Genomic DNA, 12500 nt, shown 5'->3' on the forward strand with positions numbered 1-12500 from the left:
AAAGTCTCGGCTCTTCTCGGATGCACCTTGTCTCACGTAATTTTACTTTCACACTTTGCACAAAGCCAGCAATTTCGGGGACGGAGTATTGTCGATTACATCAACCCCAATATTCAAACTGGTACTTATTGATCGACTCCGAAAGGATTCAAGGCAAATTCGACCTCGGCGGAATTTGAACTCAGAATGTAAAAAACGAACGAAATTCGCTAAACATTTGCCCGGTGTGTTAACGATTCTACCAGCTTCACCGCCTTAAATTTACTAACATAATATTAATTGATGGTTGGGTTACGGTATTTCATTTTGCAATCATAATATACTACCAAGTATATGAAAGGTTTATAATTCAATACAGAGTCCTCCTTTCGTGTTAGAAATGCGATACAATTACCTTTAAGTTTATCTCAACAGATTTCCTATTGAATTTAGAGTCAGCACTCACAAGGCTTTGATAGGCCCGAGGCTATAGTAGAAGACACCTGCCCAAGGTGTCACGCAGTGGGACTGAACCCGGAACCATGTGGTTGGTAATCAAGCTACTTACCACACAGCTATACCTGGTCATTTTTTTTTTTTGCCAAATAAGCACACGCAATATATATGTTCGTTCTTCACTTGTATTACAACTAATCTTATGTCCATTGTCCAAATCTTTCGTCACACATCTGTGACCTCTTCAGCAACACTTTCCGTCGTCGTGTGTGCTCTTGCTCCACTTATTTCATTCTGTTCTACTGGATGGTATCCTTAATGCACATGCGTTTGCGTCCGTGTTAGTGTATGTGTGTATATATGTGTATGTGTGTGTCATTGTTCTTAGCACTATGTCGCTGCTGCAATCCATGGACCCGAAATTTGGTACAGTTCTTGTATCCCTCTGTGTTTGTGTGTTCGCCTACGTTGCTGCCATCATAGTAGTAGTAGTAGTAGTAGTAGTAGTAGTAGTAGCAGTAGTTGTTGTTGTTGTTATTGCCACCGTTGTCACCGCTGTTGCTGATGTCACTGTTAGTCGTGTTGTTGGTACTGTTGCGGCCCTCTGTGAAGTTTACTGTACGTGTGTTTGTGTGTACATTCTTTGCTTCCGTTATTTTGTGCTTTTTTTACATCATACACAACTCAACGAGAACCTTATCACCACCACCACCAGAACGGTCTTGATTCCTAAGGTCCTTTGTGATGTACTATTCGTCCCTCACCCATCCTTATGGCAAATATAAGAAAAGTTATCAACATCAATCAACATCATCATCATCGTCGTCATCATCATCATCATCATCATCATCATCATCATCATCATCATCATCATCGTCGTCATCATCAATCAGCATCACATCATCATCATCATCATCATCATCATCAATCATATCTCATCATCTCATCATCATTATTATTATTATTATTTATTTATTATTATTATTATTATTATTACGTTCTGTTTTCATCACTGATTGACAGTAATGATAACACTCCTTAAATTATATGTTTCACTCGCTTTAATAAGAAATGTAGTTTGCCCTTAAAACGTTTATCGATAGCCGGCCGCCATTACAAACTACTTCTGCCGTCACCATGGCCGCCATTGAATCGTACACAGCCTATCATTATTTTGCCATAACCATCATCACTAGTATCATCATCACCATCAATGTCATCGCCAGCGAGCTACGTCATCAGTTTCACTTCTCTCTCTCTCTCTCCTATCTATATATATATTATATATATATATATATATATATATATAGATATATATATATATATATATATATATATATATATATATATATATATATATATATATATACGTTCAGACAACACGTCAATTCTGTACTGTTTGTCGTAATCAAAGATTGCGTTTGACATGAAGAACGTCTGAAGATTGAATCTTCTCTAATATCACAATTTTGTGTGTGTATAATAATATATATATATATATAATATATATATATATATTATATAATATATATATATATAGGCAAATTAATAGAGATCACAAAAAGTGACAGAGGGTAGATATATATGCGTCTATACAATTATAAATACGTATATACAATAGATAGATAGATAGATAGATCAGATAGATAGATAGATAGATAGATAGATGATAGATAGATAGATAGATAGATAGATAGATAGATAGACAGACAGACAGACAGAGGTAGATAGATATTGATATATATAAATATAAATAAATATATAGATATATATGTATTTATATATGTGTGTATATATATAAATACATATATGAATGTTTATGTATATGTATATGTATGTATATATATATACGTATATATATATGTATATATATATATGTATATATGTATATTTAGGTATATATATATATGTATATATGTATATATGTGTATATATAAACATATATAAATATATATGTGTGTGATATATAAATACATATATGTATGTATATATGAATATATAGTATATGTATATGATATATATATATATATATATATATTATATATATTATTAATATAAATATATATATATATATATATATATACATGTATATATATATATATATATATATATATATATATATATATATATATATATATATACATACACACAGAGTCATACATGGAGACAAATAGCACTTCAGAAAGCACATCTTAATTCGTCTAATTACGGCATTCATGCAATGTATATAAACGTCCGTCTGTGTGTATGTGTTTTGTATGCAAGGGAGAAAATATGTATGTATCTATGTATGCGTGAGATAAAAATGCAAAGAGGAATGGTGGTGGATGAGGATGGGAATTTCATTAGATTTCTTTGTAACTGTTATCATGTTTGGTAAACCAAGTGAATAAGATTCTGCTAGTTACCATTCTTGTGGCTTTCATATAATTATCAAAACTACTTCACAGAGATTCAGCTTTTCTTTCACGACTGAAAATTACTTCAACATTAACAAGAGCTTCAGTCGTTGCTATGGTGACTGTTGTAACTGCCGCCAAACTCTCTTCCATCGTAAGTATCCAACATCAAATTGAGCTCCGTCAAATGCTGTTGACACCAAAATCACCTTCACCTATAAGTCCCACACTAAAGTCACTTCTTTCTCATGCATTCCTCGCCAGAGTCACCTTCGTTACATGTAGCCCACACCAAAGTCGTTTCTACCACATGTATCTCACGCCAAAGTTGCCTCCGTACATGTACTCCCACTCTAAAGTCACCTCTCTTTTATGTACCCCATACAAAATGTCGCCTCCGCAGCATGGCCTCCTCCAAAGTCACATCCATTGCATGTAGTCCACACCAAATTCACTTTTATATAGTCCACATTGAAGTCACCTCTGTCGCATGTGTCCCACATTAAAGTTACTTGCGTCTTACATACCCTCACTAAAATCTCCCCCATCACATGTATCCCACACTAAATCCCCTCCATCACATATGTCCCACATCCAAGTCCCCACAGTCACATGTACCCAACAGTGAAGTTAACTCCATTACATGTATCCTGCATCAAAGACATCTCTAGCATGCAGTTATTACCAGTTCAACTTCATCACATATAGTTTCTCAAAAAACAGCTCCTATGTGCTCCCGCCAATAGAACGTCAATCAAAGTCGAGGTCGACTTCGCCTGTCATCCTTTCGGGGTCGACAAATTAAGTACCAGTTACACACGGGGGTCGATGTAATCGATCTAATTCCTCTGTCTGTCCTCGTTTGTCCCCTCTATGTTTAGCCCCTTGTGGGCAATAAAGAAATAAGAACGTCAATCACTTGTGGTCTCAATGAAGACAAATAGCCACTAACTTGAGAACAGCGGGCGCTAGGGATGCAAACGCACCTCCTAAATTTTCGGCGGGTGGGATGAATAAGTTCTAAGTTCAAATTCCACCGAGGTCGACTTTACCTTTCATCCTTTCGGGGTCGATAAATTAAATACTTATCACACACTTGGATTTAAGGAAATCGACTAGTCCCCTGTTCCAAACTTCTGGCCTTGTGCCTAAAATAGACAGGATTATTATATCTATGTTTGTTTTGATTATAAAGATTGAAAAACTTGATTCCCTTTTTTAAAAAAATTTTGGCCTTGGGTTTGCATCTTCTGAGCAAATTTCGTTCTCGCACTTATGCGTGTAACTTCCATATTTACCACGTGTATATTTCACCAAATATATTTTTATCACGTGTATATTCCCGCAAAAAGAAAAACACCTCTGTCACGTGTTCCCACAAAAGATATCCATGTCACATGCTCTGCCAGTCATCGGCAAAACGCGGCCCACTGGACTTTCTGAATAACACTAAAACGAAAATCTTTTTAGTAGTACAGCATGCCTAATACTTAGGCATGTTTCATTCAGGCCGATTCTCGAGAAAGGTTGCCTGTGCCTAGTCTACACGAAATAGTCATCCGTATAGATTCAACCCATGATTCACTCATATTTTTCCACATCAAACATTAATCCACATGAAGATTTACCTATATGCGTCTACATCAAACATTAATCCACATATGCCTTGATTGAATATTCACCCACATGTGACCACATCAAACATGAATCCACATGAAGATTTACCTATATGCGTCTACATCAAACATTAATCCACATATGCCTTGATTGAATATTCACCCACATGTGACCACATCAAACATTAATCCATATGCGCATCCATTAAAGATTCGTCCACATGTGTCTACATCAAACATTAATCCACATGTGCCTCCATTAAAGATCCGCCTACATGTGCCCACATCAAACATTAATCCACATGTGCCTCTGTTAAAGATTCCCTTACATGTGCCCACATCAAACATTAATCCACATGTGTCTCTATTGAAATATCAACTACATGTGTTCACATTAAACATTAAGCCGCATGTGCCTTTATTGAAGATTCAACCATGTGTCCACATCAAACATTAATCCAAATGTGCCTCCATTAAATATTCACTCACATGTGTCTACATCAAACATTAATCCACGTGCCTCTGTTAAAGATTTCTTCAACTGTGGCCATGCTGGAGCACCACCTTAAAAGGTTTTAATCGAACAAATCGACCGCGCATAAATGTTTTAATTCATATTACATATTGGTTCATTTAAAATGAGGAACTTTTTGAACAGGTGCTGAGAGAGCAAAAAGAATTCCAACGAGCGACAAGAGACTGAGTAATGGAATGTAGAGTTTTTTTCTATAATTATATAATGGAACTGTTGTATATAAGTACGGAGAAAAAGTAAATGAGATGATGCTGAGGTTAAAATTCCACGAGACCGTATGGAGTGACGTCACCTATATATTGCGGTTTCACATTAAATAGATGTTGCTTGTTTCTCTGTGAGCGCTGTCACAATGACATCAGAGTAAGAAAACGGAATGAGACGATTTGGCACTGCTGTTTGGGTGCAGATGATTTGGGCGCAGTTGATTTGGCGCGGTTTATTGGACAGTCGGTCTGTTTTGGAGACTTTTATTTTTGGCACTGAAGGCAAACACAACATGCACGTGCAGAAATAGACACATACAGATAGAATGAGTACGGAAGAGAGAATGAGAGAGAGAGAGAGAGAGAGAGAGAGAGAGATTATAATTTATTAATTGAACATAATTGACATAAACACTTTCCATTCTGAGAAGCATTAAAATATCTGACGTCAAATAAGTCAGCGTCGAATCAGAGGCGCCAAAACGGCTGTGCCAGAACGTCTCATTCTCAATAAACAATAACAAGAACAGATTCTTTTCTGGTTCAATAATAACACCAGAAATGTACTTTTTTACATACCTGTATCGAAAGCATCCGGGTTTTTTTCTCCGTAATAAGGCACCATTAGGCCAAGCAGTAGACCCATACCAATAATAGCCAAATTTCGCGTGGAGTTCAAATCTATATATTGGAGATTTGCGAGAACAACACCAATGAAAATACCGAAACTTAGAAGTTGCACTCCTCCAAGAACTGGGTATGGAATAGTTATAAAAAGGGCTCCGACTTTACCCATAATGCCGAAAAATATGTATATTAAACCGAGAACTTGAAACACACGTCTGCTGGCCACCTGTTGGAGAGAGAGAAAACTTATTTAGCAAAGATATGTAACGTTCACAACAAGGACCCACGCTTATAGGTCCCTTTTTCGTCGTTATCATCATCATCATCATCGCCATCATCATATCATCATCACCATCATCATATCATCATCACCATCATCATATCATCATCACCATCATCATCATCAGTAACACCATCATCAGCAGCAGCATCATCATTACTTCCATCGTCGTTCGTTTGTTCGTTTAACGTCTACTTTCCCATGCTTGCATGGGTGAGACACAAATACCCAAATCTATAAGTCCCTCTTTCATCATCAGCAGCAGCAGCATCGCCAACCTCATCATTCATCATCATCATCATCATCATCATCATCATCATCATCATCATCATCACCACCATCAACACCACCATCACCACCATTATAGTTCGTTTAACGTCTGTTTTCCCATCCTTGTTGTGTGGGTCAGATACAAAGGCTCAAATCTATAGCTCCCTTTTTCATCATCATCATCATCATCATCAAGACTGCCATCACCACCGTCGTTCTTCTGTTTAACAATCCACTGCAATAGATCAGGTGAAATCTGCGGAGGTAGATATTCTACGGCCGGATGCAGGGTCTTGAACCTAAATCAAAAAAGCAGATACGAAGGTGCGGAGCTGGCAGAACTGTTAGAGAACTGGGAAAATGCTTTGCAGTATTTCTTCTTCCGGCTCTTAACGTTCTGAGTTCAAATCCCACCAAAGTCAACTTTGCCTTTCATTCTTTCTTGATCGATAAAACAAAAGTGGTGGTGGTGGTTGGTGGTGGTAGGAGTAAAGACGGATTAGTTGAATATAAATTTGCGAATTGCGTCAAAGATTATCAAACAATTTTTCATCTTATTTGAAATTCCGTTTCAAATCAACAAAGCAACAGTCGATGACTCTCTGGCCAGTGAAGCGAGAGCGGTAGTGGCAATGATAGTAGTAGTAGTGGTGGTGGTGGTGGTGGTTGGTGGTGCGGTGATATAGTGGAAGCGTTTGTTAATGGTTTTGTGGTGTCGGTTGTGGGGATGGTGCTCTACGGTGGTTCCATTTTATTTTGTTTGCCTCTGAACCCCTCTGGTTCATATTTTATTCCACTGGACCCTCAAAAGCCGTTTTGATTTATATATAAAAAAAAGAATCCTACAGTATTTTCGTAATTAAATATTATTAGGAATTGTATTTAAAAAATTTAAATATTTTATGTTTTGTAAAAGCACAATCAACTTCTTGCACATAAGTTTTAATAACAAACTATTATATGGTTCTCCAAGGGCCGTAGGAACCCCGGTTTAGAACCACTGATCTAAACGTATTTGTTGCAAGAAACAGGTTTCTTTCTCTAACATTCCACGAAGTTCAATCTACAGAAGTTAATGTGTGGAAAACAAAAATAGGAATTTTGAAAGACGTTTCTATAAAACTAGTTTTTGAACATCGAATGGCTATGAGGGTCCACCAGGATGAAATAATAACCAAAGGGCTCCATAGATTAAAAAAAAAGGGTGGGGTTGAGATCCCCTGTTTTAGATGTATGTATTGGTATGCATTGCAAGAAACAGTGGTGGTGGTGGTGGTGGTGGTGGTGGTGAGGAGGAGGAGGAGAGGAGGAGGAAGGAAGGAAGGAAGGAAGGAAGGAAGAAAGGAAGGAGATGAGGAAGAAGGAGGAGGAAGGAGGAGGATGGAGGAGGAAGGAGGAGGAAGGAGGAGGATGGAGGAGGAAGAGGCGGATGAAAGAGGATGAGGAAGAAGGAGGAGGGAGGAACACGAGGAGGATGGGAGGAGGGAGAGGAAGAGGGAGAGGAGGAGGTGGAGAACGACGACGACGACGGCGACGAGGACAGCAATGGTGATGATTACACGTTCGAATTAGAAAAACAATTTTTTTAGCAATCACCTTTGTGACATAAAGAAAGCTTTCAAGAAATCTTCATCTGTTCCAGGAGCGCTGCTAATTACCCCCCCCCCATCACACAAGATCACCAACCCCAATCACTAAAACAAAAACCCCAGCAACCCCAACACCATACAAATTAGATGTAAGTAAACTCACCACTATACCACTACAATCAATAAATACACTACTACAACTCAATACTACTACTGTTAATACTACCATCGTCACCTTTACTTTAAGTTTTGTTGTTATTTTCGTTGTTTTGTTTAAAAATTAGTCACAAGGCAACGAGGCATTTTCGTTATATATATAAGAATATGCATGTGCGTGTATATATATATATATAATATATATATATATATATATATTATATAATCATATGTGTATGCATATATGTATACATCTATATATATATACACACATACATACATATATATTTATATGTATGTATATATATATAATATATAATAATATATATAATTATATATATATATACACATATATGTAGGTGGAGGCGTGGCTGTTTGGCAAGAAGCCACATGGTTCCGGTTCAATCCCACTGCACGGCACTTAGCTAAGTGTCTTCTACTATAGCCTCAGGCCAACCAAAGCCTTGTGAGAGGATTTGGTAGACGGAAACTGATGTGTGTGTGTGTGTGTGTGTGTGTGTGTGTGTGTGTGTGTGTGTGTGTGTGTGTGTGTTTCTCCCCTCACACACACACCGCAGCCCATCTCCACCGCTTGACAACGGGTGTTGTGTTTATGTCCCACAATCACCAGCATCATTATCATCACCATCCTCGTCACCACCATCCTCATCATTATCGTCTTCGTCGACGTCATCATCGTCGTCGTTTTCATCATCATCAGCAGCAGCAGCAGCGTCGTCGGCGACTTTGTCAACATTATCGTCTTGTTCATCAGCACCAACATCATCATCGTCATCATCCACACCATCCCCCTTCTCATCATCATCATCAACATCACTATCATCCTCATCATCATCAGCAGCAGCAGCAACGTTATCGTCATCATCGTCGTCATTGCCATCATCATCATCGTCGTCATCGTCATCGTCGTCCGCACCACCAGACATAAGTGACATAAGACATAAGTGAAGAATTAAAAGTTTGATTTGGTGGAGGAGTGGGAAGAGAGGGGGAAGGGGAGGGGCGGGTTCGACCTCCCCTCACACCTCATCCTCACGGCTCATCCACACCCACACACCCCAGGAAAACAGTCAGGTGTTAAAAAGTAATTATACTTCATCCAAACTCTAACAACAGCAACAACAACAACAGCAATAATAATAACAATAATAATAATAATAATAATAATAATAATCATAATAATAATAATAATCATAATGAATGATGAGGAAGATGATGATGATGATAACAATAATAATAATAATAATAATAGTAATAATAATAATAATAATAATAGTAATAATAATAATAATAATAATATTAATAATAATAATAATAATAATAATAATAATAATAATAATAATAATAATAATAATAATAAATAATAATAACAATGTTTGTCTGAACAGAAAGACAACCATCTGTTCATTTAATTTATCTCCCAAATAGAATTGTCACACTGTTATTGAAAAAATGTTACAAATATATAAACATAATCTTACACACATACAGATACACGTGCGCATACACCGTGCACACACATACATATATAGACGGATAGACAGATAGAGAGAGAGGGGGAGATAGATAGATAGAGATAGATAGATAGATAGATAGATAGATAGATAGATAGATAGATAGATAGGTAGAGAGAGATACATACATACATACAAACATCTCTCTCTCTCTCCCTAGGTATATATACATATTGTATCTCATGTATATATTATATATATATTATATATATATCTATAAATGTGTGTGTGTGTGTGTGTGGGTGTGTGTGTGTGTTGTGTGTTATATCATATATATCATAACTAGATACATACATACACAAACATACAACATGCATGCATGCATGCATCATACATACATACATACATACATACATACATACATACATACATACATACATACTATATATATATATATATATATATATATATATATAATATATATTATATATATATAATATATAATATATAACTGTAAAATAATATGTGACAGTTATTCGGTACTCAAGATAAAGCTCTGAGTTTCGGATGCCGAGGTGGAAAAATATATATGTATGTATGTATTATGTATGTATGTATGTAATGTATGTATGTATGTATGTATGTATGCGTGTTTGTTGTTATGTATTTCAGAATCTTAATTCGCCAGACAAAATTCCACCTCGGCATCCGAACTCAGAGTTTTATCTTGGCTGTTGAATAATGGTCACATATTATTTTACAGATAAATTTCCTCTATTTACATAATATTGAGGTGCTTTTCTTTCTTTTGTTATCTTACCGTTTTTACCAATATATATATATATATATATATATATTTATGTAGTATGTATGTATGTATGTATGTATGTATGTATGTATGTATGTATGTATGTATGTATACAGGGTGCTCTCCGCAGTATTTTGTTGCAAAATAAATCTTTATCAGATGGTATAAGTCTACAAAAGAATACATTAGACTTTACAAGATTTTAAAAGGCTTTATAAAAGGTGCTGAAAGTGTCGTCCTTCATTTTCAATATATAAGTGAACTCTTCAACATATTTTGAAATACATCTTGGAGAAAAAAATTACAATGCTGAGAGACATTTTGAACCCCCTATATATAATATATATATATATATATAATATATATATATATATTATATATATATATATATATCTATATGTGTGTGTGTTGTGTGTGTGTGTGTGTTGTGTGTGTTTGTATATTTGTGTTTGTCCCGCCCATCGCTTGACAACCGATGTTTATGTGTTTGCATTCCCGTAACATTACCGGTTCGGCAAAAGGAACTGATAGAATAAGTACAAGACTTACAAAGAATAAGTCCTGGGGTCGATTTGTTCGACTAAATGCGGTGCTCCAGCATATATATATATATATATGTGTGTGTGTGTGTGTGTGTGTGTGTGTGTGTGTGGTGTGTGTGTGTGTGGTATGATGTTGTTTGTTTGTTTGTTTGTTTGTATGTATTTCAGAATCATTAATTCGCCAGCCAAAATGCTTCGCGTTCGGAGTTTAATTTTTTCCGAACTCGACTTTGCCATTCATGCTACCGTGATCGATGAAATAGGTTCCAAATGGGGGTGGGGTGTCTCAATATAATCCACTACCCACTTGCCACAAAAATTTCAGACCCTGTGGTCTATAGTAAACACTTAACACAACGAAAGAGAAAGACAAATCTCCTGTTCAGCCTCACAACAAAAGTCTTTGATAGTGAAACACCAAAGGGTTAAAAAAAAAAAAGACAGAGCGACAGTTGTTCAACTTTAAAGAATAGATTCTTTTACCGCTCGAACACATTCTACAGCGGAGAGAAAAATATTGCTGTCACTGGCCATTTGCATCGCGCGGTTTCGATTAAATTTGAGGTTAGATTTCTTTACAGAGACGTTACATGATCTTCTGACCGATACACAAAAGTTATTATATTCAAACTCACAAATCAGTTTCTTTCTTTTTTTTTCTATTATCATTGTTTTAATTTTTTTTTTTTTTCTTATTTTAGTTATCAGCTTTGGTCTGAAAGTCATAGAATATATTACCTCACAAATGTCGTTGCATATATTAATTATACAAAACGGAAAGCTACAACTTACTGTTACCCGTGCCATTGTGAGAATAATAAGTTATCTCAATTAGAAACCTTTATCGTTTGAACCGTGATTTAACACAATTATTTCATCCTGTAAATATGGGTGAAAGGCACCGTAAGGTTAAGGACAAAACTCAAACTCGGGGTTAGAACACTATCGACTTGGTGATAAGATTCTCATACAAACCCGAGGCGCCAATTTTATGCATAGTTTAACTGAAGTCTTGGCATGCTTTAGAAATATTTCGCCAAATACCAATACGCTGTAATTGAGGATATGAATGTGGCTAATAAGCATGTTCGACCTACAAGAAACAGCAACTAAATCTGCTTCAAATCATATCCGACCATCACGGAAAAGGAGAATAAGACAATGGACGAAGACTGTACGATCACAGTTGGTGCCTCTTGGATCACACTCTCTTTTTTCACTCTTTTTTTTACTCTTTTTTACTTGCTTCAGTCATTTGAATGCGGCCATGCTGGAGCACCGCCTTTAATCGAGCAACTCGACCCCGGGACTTATTCTTTTGTAAGCCCTGTACTTATTCTATCGGTCTCTTTTGCCGAACGCTTAAGTAACGGGACATAGACACACCAGCATCGGTTGTCAGCAATGCTAGGGGGACAAACACAGACACACCAACACACACACGCATACATATTATATATACATATATACGCAGCTTCTTTCAGTTTCCGTCTACCAAATCCACTCACAAGGCTTTGGTCGGCCCGAGGCTATAGTAGAAGACACTTGCCCAAGGTGCCACG

General features: G+C 36.5%; 1 protein-coding gene across 1 annotated transcript in view; it reads right to left on the bottom strand.

The window, feature by feature from the left end:
- Positions 1–994: 994 nt before the first annotated feature.
- LOC115230179 (solute carrier family 23 member 1-like) overlaps positions 995–12500 on the bottom strand; it is a 25806-nt gene continuing 14300 nt past the window's right edge. Inside the window, exons 4-5 of the mRNA XM_029800388.2 lie at positions 5759–6044; positions 995–1005 (exon numbers count right to left, since the gene is read on the bottom strand). Of these exons, the coding sequence (XP_029656248.1) occupies positions 5763–6044 (282 nt within the window). The 3' untranslated portion in view covers positions 995–1005; positions 5759–5762. The remainder of the gene's footprint in view (positions 1006–5758; positions 6045–12500) is intronic.

The sequence above is a fragment of the Octopus sinensis genome, unplaced genomic scaffold, assembly GCF_006345805.1.
Source record: "Octopus sinensis unplaced genomic scaffold, ASM634580v1 Contig14748, whole genome shotgun sequence".
In the NCBI taxonomy this organism is placed as follows: Eukaryota; Metazoa; Mollusca; class Cephalopoda; order Octopoda; family Octopodidae; genus Octopus; species Octopus sinensis.